We start from the raw sequence: 14,966 nt of genomic DNA, 5'->3' as shown, positions 1-14,966 counted from the left end.
TCGAGCTGTCCGCTCCATCACCAATGGCTTTAATTGCTAAGCAAATATTATAATTGTCTTAAAAATTACCACAGGGCAGTATTCTAATTTCCAAGTACTAGTTTCCTAGTGGCATAAGTAACAGTTAGCAGTCTCAGAGATCTTTACAAATGGATCTATTCTGTTTCCACAGGCACGAGTGATTACAAGAGCAGTGGCTTACATGAAGAATCAATTTTCAAGAACTACTGACTGCTATTCTATAGCCATCACTGCTTATGCTCTGACACTTGTACGGTCTGATAGTGAAGAAGCTCAGTCTGTGAAAGACAAATTAAGGGACTGTTCTTCTTTTGATGGAGGTACTGGTAACCATTCTTTTAAAAAAAATCCCTTTAAAAAGCACTTTTCCTAATGGAAACACACTAACATGAACAAAACAAAATGAAGTAAATGAATAAACATTAATTTTATACAACCATGTATGTATATATGTAAGATATTTAATTATTTAAATTGCATAATTAGATATTTCAATATTCTACATTTTAATACATAATTTTCATAATTTATATCACTATAAAGTGACAGCTAGTGAAGCCTGGATCATAACCTTCTCTGATTTTGAAACTGGAACAAAACTATAGTAAATATTCATTTATGTTTTCTGCTTCCCTTGGGAAGAAAAAAAAAGGTCCAAGCCAAATGAGAAAGAAGAAACTTCATATGAAAAAATAGTAACAGACAGGAGTAGTCCAGACTGGATTTGTGGTCAAGAGGGAAGGTGGCTCTTCCAGCTCACCTGCTTTCAAAGCCCCACACCCGTTCTGAGTGCTTTGTCCCAGCTCCCCATGGATGTCCCCACTGATGCCCATGGGGTGTGACAGTGGTGACTGCTGAGTCAGTCAGCTGTGTGGCTCCTCCACCATCTGTATCTTGTGGTTCCACAGTGCCATGACAAGAAGTATCCACTGTGTAGAGCAATAGTGATTTTTGGCAAAAGTTTCTGCCCAGGTGATTCAGGACTGAGTTGTTCTTGCAGCAAAGCAGCAGCGCTACTGGGGAAATGGCAACAACGCAGTCTCAGTGGAAACCACTGCCTATGCCCTGCTTCAAACCTTGCTCCTGGATGACATGGAATATGCAAGGCCTATTGCCACGTGGCTGACAGAGAGAAGGAACTATGGTGGAGGATACTGCTCTACACAGGTGCCTGACCAAGAGTTCAGGGGCAGTCTTAAGGGGAGGGAAGGAAGTAAAAGCCTCCTAAGAACTTTTTAATTTAGATTTGAACAGTGAATTTTCAACTTCTTTGGTATATGAAGCAGTAAAGATTTTGGATCGTTAATTAGCAATGGGCCAAAATAAAATAGTTGAAAGCCAGCAAAGAAAATTCTTTGTCCTCATGAAGAAAGTAGGATAATCTAAGGTCAGGACTCCAATGTGTTTACAATTTAGTGCTATAAGAAGAATCTGGGAAATTAAATGAATAATCTGTGCAAGTAGGAACCGACAAATGCAGGAGAACTTCAAAGCAGCAAAAAAGCATAAAACTGAATTCAAGGTGACTGATAATGTCATCTCGCTTGTTGTTGAAGTAACCTGGCATAACTGCTAGTATTTTTGCTTTTCTTTCTCACCTAGGACACAGTGGTGGCCTTAGAAGCTCTGTCAGCATACAGCATACAGACACTGGACACTGCTTCCACTGACCTGACTGTCAGACTGGGAACACCTGGAAGGAGAAATTACTACAGCATTGTTCTGACTGATGCCCATGAAGAATTTCAGAAGCAGCTAGAGGTATACAACCATCGGTTGCTTCAAAGGTTTTTTTTCTCCTCAAGAAGGAGAAATCAAATCCTCTGGCCTAGGTTTTGTCATGTTAAACAACCATGATGCAGCTGATTTATTATACCTTTAAATAATTTGATCTGTAAAACAACAGAATCTTTTTAAAGTTAAAAAACCCAAACCCATCAGGTGCTTAGTAGCACGCTTTAGAGGTGCTTTTCTGCCTCTGAGGACTTTGGTGGCATGAATCTCTCCCAAAAGTAAAGAGCCACCAGGAACCTAAGTCCTTCTAGGGAATGAGGAGGAAGGGGAATAATCTGATCTTCACTGTGCCTGGAACTGTGAAAATGTGAAATCCAGGATAGTGAAGTTGGTAAAATACATCTACTGGCCTAAAACAGCAGAGTAAGATTCATTAGCTCAGTTCATTTAAAATCTTGAGACATGAGGTCTCATAAATCCTTCCATAGCTAAAACTTTTCCCTACCCAGGTTTGGGGGGTGAAGGCATACAATACTGTCAAGATGTTAGGAAAACAATAGACCAAATTCTGAGCACAAACTAAATATCTTTTCTTTTCCCTTGGTTTGCAGTTTGAACTTGGGAGAAAACTTGAAGTATCTGTGAACGGCAAAGGAAATGGGACAATGAGTGTAAGCTGTAATTTCAAAATCCAGGGTCCAGCTGGACTTCTTTAATCTCTTATTGAAACCCAAGTGAAAACTTACTTGAAATGGCCCCAACCTTTGTGTTCCTACCTCCAAAATTCTAAAATGTGGGGCCTAAAGCCTGCCCTTATGGACTGTCAATTTTTCCTGTCTTTAACTTTATTAAATCCATAAAATGCCAAGGGTGATAGAGGTGGCTGGAGTTGAAAGACCTCTTTCTGTTTGGGAATGGAGAGTTATCTTAAAGGAGTCCCACCCCATTGTGAATTGCACATGGGACCTGCTTATATCTGTGACACTCTGCTGTGACCAGCCTGTGCCACTGGGGGACTGGCCATTCTCTCCACGTTCCCATGTCCCATCACCATTTGTTGGAGTCCTGGATGGGTAAATTCCTTCCCATTTAAATGATATTTTTAGTGGCTTGCTGTTTGTGTGTTCATCTTAGATATTAAAAATGTACTGGTCACCTGAGCTGAAGAACAACACCTGCAATGATTTGATTTTGACAGTGGAAGTGGAAGGGAGCCTTAAGTACTCTGGTGAGTGAAAGGGCAGGGGCTGGGTCTCAAAGGGGACATGTTTGGCCAGCTGCTAATGATACTTCATGGCTTTCCAGCCTTGGAAAGTGGGAACAAATAAATGAAACAAGGAAAAAGAGAAGTTCCTGAACTCTACCCAGTCATTGTTTCATTTAGTTTCTTATTCTTATCCTTAAATAGTGTAACAACTACGAGTGACTGTAGGTGCGGCAGGTATTTAGCAGTTACACAGATACCATTAGACACTCTTCTTGAGAAAGGGGAGGCGAACTCCCTTCACAGAGGGGAAAGCCCTGCTCAGTTCCCTGGCTAATGAGGGACCTACCATGTGGGCTTAAAATTCTTAGAGGCAGATCTGTCATAGGTTTCTCATATAAGCAAGAATGTGTTTTGCATCTCCTGAAGTGTGTAGTCATCATCATCTCTGCCTATGTTTGCATTGTTTTTTTTTCTGTTTGAATTGTTAACTTTTGGAGGGAGGGATTGTCCTTTAAATATTTATGCATAGCCTAAACTCCATTCTTAGCCTGTTAATTATTCTTACTATGGTTATCCCTAGAATTCTAACTCTGAATGAATTGGAACCACTGAGACAGTGTACAGTAAACTGTTGTAAAACTCTCAGTGACTGAGAGTTTTATAACAGTTTACTATATGACTGCCCACCAGAATTTATGATTAAGCCAAAAAGGAGCCAAACTGCAGGCAAACGTGTTCATGGCTGACCCTGTCTCTCACCTCCAGAAGCTGAATACTCTGATGAAGACTATGATGATGAGGACTTGACTACAGGAGGAAACAGCACACTTGAGACACTGTCTAAAATGGATTGGTTTGATATCCGCAGCAGAAGAAAAAGGGATCTGACCACTCAAAGCAAAACAGAATCCTTGCAGTACAAAGTCTGTGTCAGGTAGGTCTGCAAGATCAGCTCCTCATTTGCTTGTAATTCTCCTTAGTCATCCTCTTCATGTCCACAAACTCAGCATCCAACCTAGTCATCTCCTGTGAGTCTGCATACACTGTAAGCACGTGCTTTCTCTCCCGTGGCAGGAGAAAAGGTTTCCAAACAATGGATGAGATTTATTTACATAGTTTACATAGACTTCAAATGTCCACTGCAGATTCTTCCCTATCAAATTCTGGGGAGTCTCTAAAACACTTGGCAGGCTAAAAATTTGAAATAAATGTTTTATTAAAAAAGATAAATACAGCTGAAACGCAGTAGTAGCATATTTACAGAGTTTCATCACTTTCTGGAGAGATGCTGTTACTTCCTTTGTGGCCACACTCTGGCCTCATAAAAAAAGGATGGCTAATACAACCTAGGAGAAAAGAGGAGACAGATGGGATATTCTGTTGTGACAAGAAGTTGGCAAGGGCAGAAGTAGGAGAAAAAAAACCCCTCCTATGCAGCATAACACTGAAACACCTGTCTTTTCTCCCATTTACAGTCTGGCATTGGTCTCAGAAGCACAAATTTGTGTCTTTCCTATCTATTCTAGATAGGAGAGGAGCAGGATGGAAGAAGCAGGTTTTTCTCTCCAGTAGAATTTTGGTTTTCCACTGACTTTTGTCAAAGCCTTGAAGAGAGTGGTTTTATCTCCTCTTTCAAACCGTGGCATGAACAATAGCAGGGGAGGACTGAAGTCACCCTAATTTCCAATTTTCACTCTCCCTCATTAAACACATATTCAGTGAATTTTTTACTGGCCAAAGCATCATCTTCCCCATTAGTTGCTATGTAACACTTATCAGCTACCAGATCCACTGTTCTGCATCACTATTCTGCTGAATGCTAGGTTGAGGCTTAGACAATAATGTGAAATTCCTTGTGGTTAAGACAGAGGAGAAAACTGAAGGCAAGATTTACATCACCATTCTTCCTTCCTACACTGTGGTGCATCCTTTATGGGAAAGGGAGAGTGCCAAAATAAAAAGTTCTGTAGTTCCACCAAGTGTATGTAAAATCTCTCATGTCAAGGCACCCCGTGTGAGTGCAGAAACACTTCATTTTCCAGCAATGACACCACTTCCTGATTTTTGAGATATTGAAAGCTGAAAGTTTGGAAATCCAATACAGATATTTAGTGAATAATTACAGCAATGAGGATTTTTGCCTCGGACAGCAAAGGTGATGTAAATTTGACTTAGTCTGTGAAAAATTTGGATAAATTAATTTCCTATCTCCACTTTCTAAGTAACAGAGAACAAATACTTTGTCAGTGAGTGCTGTTTACCTCCCTGGCTTCAACAATGCTTTTAAGGTGGGATGAACTGTCATTTACAGGGGATTTTTTTTGCCTATCAGCTCCAAGGAAAGCCTATATGAAAATCTCAGGCAAGGCATCTGGGTTTTGGATGACCATTTGATTAGTTTAGATGATTCATTCTACCTCCTGACTCTTAATGAATTAGGCAGATAATTTTCAAATTAAAATCCACTTAGGAAAGTTAAATGGAGTGGAAGGTTTTACTTCACCTTCAGCAAGCCTGGAAAGCCAGACTCTTCAAAGCAACCTGGCTGTTCAGTGCAGCTGTTCACTGCTGACCGTGTCCCTTATAAAGGTCCACAGGTCCCAAAGCACCAAAGATGTCCCTGGTTGATCTCACTCTGCTGAGTGGGTTGGAGCCTGACACAAAGGAGCTCGAACAGGTTAGAAGCACACTTTTCTATGCAACATTTTATTTAGCCTTTAGAAAATTTGTCTTTCAAAATCTTTCCAAAAATCTACACAAGAGACATGGAAAAACAGATAGAATAGATAGATAGAATAGATAAATAGAATAGATAGATAGATTGATCTTCACTATTCTCATTCTAATAAAAATATTTGCTGAATATATAAAAGAAGTGCAAAGTTCATGGTGAAGGGAGTTCAGATTTCTTAGTCCCTTGTAAAAGAAATTAGGGCAAGGCTTAGCAGGGCAGTAATGTGCCCTTATCATATCCTGCTGTCCTGTGACATGCCAGGACAGGGCATCCTGTGTTTGCAGAGCAGAAGGCAAGTAGTCTTTCAGTGGTGCTTGGTGGCAGGACAGAGTGACAAGGAGATGGGGCACAGTGCTCTGAAAATGTGGCTTCAGAGTTTGGGGCTCTGGAGCCGGCTTGGTTGAGGGAAGTTTGCTCAGTTTTGTGGTTTCAGGGACAGTCTCCTTTACAGAGGAAGAAAGAGGGCTGAAAAAAGCAAACTAGAAAATGGAAGGTGGCAGCAAAAATATTCCTGTTCTGTTCTGATTTGTTTCTTTGTTTTCCTGCAGTTGGTGACAGCTTCAGACAGGTACATTCAGCACTTTGAGTACAAGGAAGGGAAGGTTTTGCTCTACTTTGGTGAGGTAAACAAACCCAATGATTTTCTAATCCCTGCCATTTCAGATAGCATATAGACTTTTTAAAAATCTAATCATTGCATTTTTGACTCTCCTTTACCTTTCTGTAATTTTTGTCATTTATTATTATTGAACAGCTCAGTGGAGAGGACAGGAGGATAGGAACAGAGGAAGGGCAGAAGGGAAACACACACCTTCATCTTCCACCATTCTATGTCCAAGGAGATGTAGTTCATATTCAAGCTTTGATCTTTGGCCCAAGAAAAAAGAGATCCTCTCCCTCTCTAGCCAGAAGGAATGTTTTTCATACATGATAACAACAGTGTTAACTGGTGGTCCTGTAAATTCCGCATGGGCATCTTACATGTCAAGACCAAAATCCAGATAGTGATTAACAAATGTAAACATCAGGACCCCTAGTCTCTGTATTTTTCCCAATATTTTGGATAATGACTCCACCCTACATCCACTTGAATTGCTTCACCTCTGCAGCCAAAGCAGATATCAGTATTAACTCATCTATGCCATCAGAACAAGTGTTCCACATGTAGCACAGACACAAATATTGAGGAATTGACTGAGGAGAGAGAGTTTTCTCATCAAAACTGTTCTTCCTTTTTCCTCCAGCTCCCAAGTGGACCAGACCCAGATTGTGTATCATTTGGGGCAAAGCAAATCAATCCCATGGGCTTGGTTCAGCCAGCAAATGCCATCCTTTATGATTTTTACAACCCTGGTAAGGGCACAGAAAAATGATACATAACTGCTTGAAAGAGTGTCTCAAAAAACCCTCCAGTCCATAGAAAGTTGATTTTGATGTAGTGTGTGAAACCACATAATTTTGTTTAGTGATGGAAAAAAAAAAAAGCTTTGCATAACTGTCTTCCAGTTACTTCAGATAATCTAAACAGAGATCTTCTCAGGAATGGCCTAGTATTGCAAAGGGACTAAAAATGTGAACTTTTACACTCATGAATTTTTAAATCAGATTTACTGAGTTCCTGCTTCTCATGATGCTTTTAAACATATTTCACTCACATTTTGTTTTGACAGGCTGTGTCTTTATACATCTAAGATAGACCATGTTGGAGGTTTGACTTTTGTAGTGTGCTTGCCAGGGAAAGCAGCCTTGTTCTTCATTCAAAGAAAGGTTAAATGCAAATCATCCCCATTTGCCAAAGTTATGCAAACAGTGTTTGAAAATTAGGTCAAATCTCTACTTTGCCTTAACAGAGGGATCCAAGACAGTTTACACTGGGTTTAAACCACTAACTAACTATTGGTTGATCCTGTCTTCTTCTTCTGAAACAGTGCAGTGTTCACTGTTGTTCTGTGGTCTAAAGAGGCTTTTAAGGTGGATGGTTTCCAGAGGGAACAAAAAAAAAAAAAAGGGGGATGCAGGGAGGGAAAAGTACAACTTAAAAAAACAAATACAAACAAATAAAAAACCCCAACAACAACAAAATGCCCAAACAAAATTTACCCAAACTGAACAAAAATAACCTCCAGCTGCTGCCCAGCTGAAATACAACACTGTACTCCAGGTGCCTAAGCTGTAGGTCTTTGGGAACTGCTGATGTGCATCTGATCCCTCAGCGCTCTGCTTTCTCTGGACCAGGGAAAAGCTGGGCTGCAAACATAGTTTGTGCTGTACAGGCTTTTCCACCCGAGCTCTCCCATACAAGCTGCTTTGTTCCTTGCCCACAGACAGGAGCTGCAGTGTGTTCTACAGTGCTCCCAAGCACAGTGCCATGCTTTCAAAGCTGTGCCACGCCGACGTCTGCCAGTGCGCAGAAGGTAAGGAATGGCTGCATGAGCTGGTCTAACAGAAGAGAGTTAGTTACTTCTAGGAACAATTTACATGGGAATTGTTAAGCCCAGAAAGGACCATTAGAATTATCCTAATGTGTAATACAGGACACATTCATCCTCTAGGGTGTTCAGTATCAAGTTGACTTTTTTCTCAGCTATCCGGGATTTTTTGATAGCTAAATCCGATATATGTATATATATATATACACACACACACACACGTGTGTATATATGTAAAAACCCTCTATCGCACCACTAAGGAAGTTGTTCTGCCATTTTATTCTCTGTTGTATTGTTGTGTGACAATGGATGTGTAAACTACATCTGTCTACATATCCATGCCTATAGAGGTGTATCACTTATTCTCTTCCTTCCAGGTCCCTGCCCAAAACAAAAATCAACTTTCAGTAAATCATTAACACAAACCACACGTGTTAGTTTTGTCTGCTACCAACCTACTGCAGATTATGGTAAGGCATGAAAGACAACTGTTGATTTCAGCATCATTCATTTTAATAAGTATAAACTTATCAAACTTAAACTGTGCCCAGACCTCTCCTGAATTGAGTAGGTTTTCCATAAGTGGCCAAGAGGCAGAGGAGAAATTAATGAAGGCATGTGCAGTTGTAGTCATCAGGTCAGAGAAGTGGGAAGGACAGGCCTTGGAAAGATGCAGCAGGATGCTGGGGGCAGGAGGGGTGGACATTGTTACATTATGTTATTATGTTTAGAAAAAACCCATGGTGCAGTAACTCATGTTACAGGATGTAAAAAAAGAATAGGGTTTCCATGGCATGCCATAGTTCAGTAGCTCCTTCTGCAGAGCTAGATGAATATTTTTCCCTTTGTTAATTCACCTTTCTGGCCTCTTCTTTGGATACAAAGTTGCATAAACTTCTGAAGGAAAACTGGTTGTGCACCATTGGTAAATTAGATGCTAACAGGAGGACAGGAAAGAGTGAAAACCTAACCACAGAAGAGATTCCTTGAAAAAATACAAAGAAAGGAATACAAATCTAGGTCTCTTGATTAATAATTCCATGGTTTGTGAGTAGATGGTACACTGGCCTCTGTTCAGACACTTGGTAGAAGCACACTTGTTACTCAGTCTTTGGATGGAATTTCATGTTGCCATCTGGCATCACAGAGTTGTTGTCTGTTGCAGCATACGAGGTGGAGATCCTCAGCAGTACAAAGAAGAATGTTTTTGATTACTATGAGGCCAAAATCCACAAGATCCTTAAAGCATGTAAGTATCATAATGTTTTACTCCTTTCATTCACCTGTAGAAAAACTAGGTTGACTAAATGTTGGCCAGCATGAGCCATGCAGATGCCTTCTTCTGCCATGGGAAAGAGAGGTCAGATATATTTCCACAGCAGGCGTTCAAGAAGGCTTATTTGCTGCAAGGCTTGTTTGGTGCAGCTGCCTCACTGTGCAGTTAAGCCCCAGGGTAGTTTTCTTGGTTCACATTGTGCAGTCCCAGAGCACACAAGCTTCAAACTTTTCAGATGAAAATAAACAAGAAGACGCGTTCCAGATTCATTGAGTCCATGGTTACAGACTGGAGCTAGTCTAAGATAAACCCCTCCAAACACATGCATAGTGGGGGTATTACATCTTCTGCATCAACTATTTCATTTTATAGACTGTTGACAGATCCTTAATTTTTCTCATGTGGACATAGCCACTGACCTCTCTTCTGATACTAAATGAAGATTTGAAGTGCCTATTACTCAACTAATTATTAAGCAATTGCAACTCTTGTGGAACAGGATAAGAGTAGTCCACAGTTACTTGCCTGAGGTCAATAAAGACAGGAAAACTTCTGGAACTTCAATTTAATAACTGTGCTAAAGAAACAGAATGGCTTCTTTGTTGTTAGGTGCAGTGAAAAGGTTTGCACAGCTCTCAGACAATGTCATTTTGCAAGCCTGCCATCCCAGCTGCCCCCATGTGAACTTAATCAGCAGCATCAGAGAGCACTGATACTCTTCAGAGTAATTTCTGGGGAAGCTGTCAGGTGACACACCAGACTTCAGTTCCCGTGGTGTCATGTGGTCACCAGTTTTGACTTTGGCAGCCAGAGATTGCCTTTAAAAAGGGACTTCAAAGGTTTTGAAATCTTCCCTCTCTGGAACAGAATAATTAACTCACTCCATCAGTCTTTGTCCAGGGGCCTGGTAATGTCACGCAGTACTTTATGGCACACAGCTTGTGATCTGTGCCCAATGTTCAGTAAAATAAGGTCCATGCTTCCTGAATCCAAAGAAAGCATCGGACATACCCAGGACTTTCCATATGGAAGGAAATGATAATGTACCTGGTGGTCAAAAAACTGACTGTAGGAGATTATGGTATCCCAATGGAAAGTTTTATTAATCTCTTGAGAATACCTACAGCATTTAAAGGCTTTAGGGCTCTGGGTCCAAATGCATTTGTACTCACACTTTGCAGGAAAGCAGTGGAAAGATTTTGGGTTTTGGTAGCTGAGAGAAATATCCTTTGAATGTGAAGTTGAAGGGAAAGGATGTCTTGTATTCCCACATACTTGATAATTCTTTTTGGTTTGTGCTGTCAGATGCAGCTTCTGAGTGTCAGAAAGCTTTCAGCAGGTTTGGGAAAGGCTGGCAGGAGGCACAAAGATATATGAGGATGAAGAAAAAGCTAGGTGTTGCACCCAAATCAGCCTGTGACTGAACTAGTGTTAGTATCTCTTGTATTCTCTGCAGCTCTTCTGAGTGAGGTTGGCCTCTGTTGCCATTATAAATTTAGATGAGAATTAGTTGGGTAAAATCTCATTCTCTGGAACCTGTCATTATTTCCTTAACAGCCTTTGATGTAAAGGGTTTGTTCAGAGGACAGATGGAAACACTTATTTGTGTTTGGGAGTCAGCAAAAGAGAATATTGTAGGTGTGTGCTTCTCAGACTACTTTGGTTATTGACAGAATTAGTATATAGGTTTTGGATGGCTAATATTTGTGCTGTCCTATGAGCCCTCCAGAGTCCTTTAGGGGAACAGTATAGCCCATACAAAGTAGCACAGAATCTTTCTTTTCCCTTTTCTTCCCCCCCTACTGCCCTTTTTAAACAGTATTTCCCATTACAGATTCTAAAACTCTAAGTAAATATTTACCTTAAATTCCACTTGGATGCTTTGAAACATAAAATTTTAACTTCTTTTTAGTTGGAGATTTAAAATTGGAAATTACATAATAACCACTCAAGGTAATGACTCAAATGCTTATGATCCCACTGTCTGAATTGTATTAGGCCATTTGTGAAACATATGAACCAAGAAACACCTTGGTAATTTAAGCCAAATGAGCCATAACATCATCATTTTCTCAAGTAGTTCTGACCCATCTCTGAATTCCATGAACAAAATGAAAATTCAGGACAATATGCAGCACATGAACAGCAAAAAGGTCTTGGCTTATATGAGAAAATCTACAGGACTTATATTCTCTCTAAAAATGCAGATGTATAGGTAACATATATTAAATTGATGCAAGTTTTAAATAGGTGGTAGATAAGGTTCTTAAAGCTAGGTTTCACAGATTAGCAGTCTCTGCCAAATTTTCTGAAATCTAATTAATGTTAGAATATTCTATCTCAGTTTTGTTCTGCTTTTAGGATTTTGATGACTAGTCTTTCCATACTTATAAAAATACTCTATATTAGAGCAGATGATGCACAAGATTCTGTTAACTGATAAAAAGACCATAGTGTCATCTACATGTAATTTAAACTGGTTTAATATTGAATTTTTACAAGAAATTTTAAATTATAGTTAGAAAGAGAGTAAGAAATTAGAATATTGCTGCTATTTACTTTTTTTTTTTAATGGACTTTGAAAAGCCGTTGTTCTAGTTAAACAACATAGTGTCCTCATGACCTGAGACTGCTCAGATGAATAAGCATCTTTTCAGCTCTCATGTCATTGCAGTACCTGAGCAGCCACCTCATCTGCCTTGGATCCCCACTTCTGTAGTGGGCAGTGCAATTCTGAATTAATAAACTTCTGGGCCAGAATCCAGACCAGAATCTTCTAAGCTACTTTAACATGGAAATCACCAGGAGATTGTCCTGTGTATCAGATTCAGAGGGAAGAGCATAAAGGCTGCATTAGCAAAGTTCAGGTCAGGTGTACTAAGGAGAGTGAGATTTCAATACTGTCTGCTGCATTGTTGAGCCTCAAAATGTTTGAATTTAGTTTTCTAGTTTTTAAGAGCACCCTGAACCTGAATACTCTGAAATGGAAGACAGCATGTTCTATTTTCCTTGGCTTTTCCTTCAGTCTCTGAGACTGAAGTTAACTTCAAAGCGTCTGAAAGGTCCTAAGGTCTATAGGAAAACATCTCCTTCAATAATTACAGCAAACACCAAGGCAACCAGCTAAGGCAAAAGTGGCTTACTTTCTATCAGGTCACACTAAGGGAAATGTATCCTACCATAGCAGGGCCATTTATTCACTTGACTGTGGTGGTGTTCGCAGGGGTCCCAGGACGAGGGAAGAGATGAGAATCTTGACTCCATGTTTCAGAAGGCTGATTTATTATTTTATGATATATATTATATTAAAAGAAATGATATACTAAAGTATACTAAAAGAATAGAGAGAGAAAAGGATTTAATCAGAAGGCTTGCAAAGGAAAGGCATGGAATGATAATAAAATCTTGTGACCGCTCACAGCCTTGACACAGGTGGCTGTCATTGGTCATCAAGTAAAAACAATTTCACATGCTGGGTAAACAGTTCTCCAAATCACATTCTAAAGCAGCAAAACATGGAGAAGCTGAAGCTTCCAGCTTCTCAGGAGAAAAGATTCTAACAAAAGGATTTTTCAGAAAATATGTCTGTGACACTTGACAAGCCCAATTCCAAAGAGGAATATCACCTTGGCTTAGCAGTGGCGCAAATGACCACAGGGGGTTGTGTCCTGTGGCCTACAGTTCTTCGCTCTGTTAGAAAAGTTCATGGGGTTTTCTCTTCTTTTCTCACAGCTGCGGATGAAAGCATCCAAGTGGGTGAGCACCGACAGTTCCTATCGCGCTCCATGTGCCAGTTAAACATTGTCCCTGGCAAACGCTACCTCCTCATGGGGAGAGATGGGCAAACAGTGGATTGCAACAACAAGTGAGTGCAAAATGGTCTCTGGGCAGCAGCAGCTGCTATCATAAACCCAGAGGATACTCAATCTGTTAGAATACCTCCAGAAAGTAAAGGCAGCATCAAATTTCTCAGGGGATGATTCTGCTGGACTTACTAAAATGCAAAGTGTTCCACTCCATAGGCAAAAGCAGAGCTCTGGGGAAGAGCTGAGCCACCCAAATCTATTGGCTCATGGCTCTGTGGTTCCCAGACTTCTCAGGATCAAATCTGGCCCTGGTTCCCCTGGGTTAAAAACTCACAGCTAGAAAAGGACAATGGGAAAAGCTACCCAGTCCATCTACTGCGCATGGCTTAAACAGATCCTGTGTTTGCGGAAGAAATGTGTGGGACCATGACTAAGAGCAGCTCCCAAGGTTGCTCCTCCATGCATGTGGGTAGCATATTCTTGTCATTTCTCACTGTCACACTTTAATTTAAAAAAGGGAATCTATCTGAGTGGGAATTTAGTATGACACTATCAAGTATTCAGGAAGGAAGACATCGTAAATGTTTCATTTCCCTGCACAGAACTGGACAAAGGTAATGACTCTGAAAGCTTCTAGGGAGGAGATCTCCATCAAGCTGTGAGCACCACTTCCTAAAACCTTAAAAAGTCCCATTCCCATCTCTATGACACCACCTAGGTCAGCTGGCCTGCTTCAAAAGAAGCCTGATAGAGACTGGGGTGTCCTAGCAGAGGTTTAAATTCCAACATCTTCTCCAGTTCAGGCATGGAATACTGGAAGTTACACAGCTTCTCATATACTCTGTTGGAACTAAACTTCCCCTCTCTGTCCCACTGGTGGGCACTTGGGCCTTTTGTGTCATTCTGGAAACTAACAGCAACTCAGCCCAAGCTTACCTGACATACTCAAAACACAAGTACAGCCAGGTCTGTCCCAGCTTGGCACTGACACATCCCAGACTTTGTTCGAAGCTCAGTTAACCTGCTGGTGAAGCAAGTTTCTTGGCTAGTATAACTCTTGATTTCAGAGATGCCTCTCTGGAGGGATGAGTAGATCAGGGATTACACTCTCTCATTGCTCCATGTCAGGAATAATGACTAACCTTCTTTACCTGTCCCATTTTCCCTCAGGATGCAATACTTACTTGATGCACAAGCCTGGGTGGAGAAAATCCCGGAGGGCAGTGAGTGCCGCAGCACTCTGCGCCGGCAGAGCTGTGCTCACCTGCAGGACTTCCTGAGCACCTCTGACAGCCTGTGCCATGTCTGAACAACGGCTCTGACCCCCACATCTCTCTGCGACTGCAGCTCACCTTCTGCCAGAATTCTTCCTGCAAAGCCTGTGCATCCCAGTGGTACCTGAAACATGGAAGGACTGCTTGCATTGCTGTTTCACTGAGTGGGGTGTGAAACATCTTCTTGTGGGGGGGTGTGTGGTAATACAATAAAAATGCAGTTCCTCTCCTAATTACTGTGCTTATTGTACCTGACACTGGGAAGAGAGAGCAGGAATTTGTGTCCCCTTGAGCTATTCTACAACAGTGCAATTATCCTGCAGAGAGTCAAAAGAAAAACACACTGTGCATTGCCTGAATAATGTCTGCAATCCTGGGCAACGAAAAAAATATTTTAAAAAAGACCAAGACATTTTCACAGGTCAAAAAGAAAACTGGGTGTTCATGAGCTTACCTGTGTTACACTGCTGTAACAAACTGAAAGA

General features: G+C 40.8%; 1 protein-coding gene across 1 annotated transcript in view; it reads left to right on the top strand.

Annotated features, from left to right (window-relative positions):
• LOC118689901 (complement C4-like) overlaps window positions 1-14,714 on the top strand; it is a 51,676-nt gene extending 36,962 nt beyond the window's left edge. The window contains exons 30-43 of the mRNA XM_036388372.1: window positions 173-341; window positions 1,022-1,188; window positions 1,624-1,782; window positions 2,367-2,426; window positions 2,890-2,983; window positions 3,728-3,896; window positions 5,552-5,639; window positions 6,245-6,319; window positions 6,941-7,049; window positions 8,021-8,110; window positions 8,503-8,595; window positions 9,291-9,374; window positions 13,134-13,266; window positions 14,378-14,714. Of these exons, the coding sequence (XP_036244265.1) occupies window positions 173-341; window positions 1,022-1,188; window positions 1,624-1,782; window positions 2,367-2,426; window positions 2,890-2,983; window positions 3,728-3,896; window positions 5,552-5,639; window positions 6,245-6,319; window positions 6,941-7,049; window positions 8,021-8,110; window positions 8,503-8,595; window positions 9,291-9,374; window positions 13,134-13,266; window positions 14,378-14,516 (1,629 nt within the window). The 3' untranslated portion in view covers window positions 14,517-14,714. The remainder of the gene's footprint in view (window positions 1-172; window positions 342-1,021; window positions 1,189-1,623; window positions 1,783-2,366; window positions 2,427-2,889; window positions 2,984-3,727; window positions 3,897-5,551; window positions 5,640-6,244; window positions 6,320-6,940; window positions 7,050-8,020; window positions 8,111-8,502; window positions 8,596-9,290; window positions 9,375-13,133; window positions 13,267-14,377) is intronic.
• The last annotated feature ends 252 nt before the right edge of the window (window positions 14,715-14,966 follow it).

This window comes from Molothrus ater, chromosome 2 (assembly GCF_012460135.2).
Source record: "Molothrus ater isolate BHLD 08-10-18 breed brown headed cowbird chromosome 2, BPBGC_Mater_1.1, whole genome shotgun sequence".
NCBI lineage: Eukaryota > Metazoa > Chordata > Aves > Passeriformes > Icteridae > Molothrus > Molothrus ater.
The sequence above is the reverse complement of the archived record's forward strand: the minus strand, read 5'-3'. Positions and strand labels throughout refer to the sequence as shown.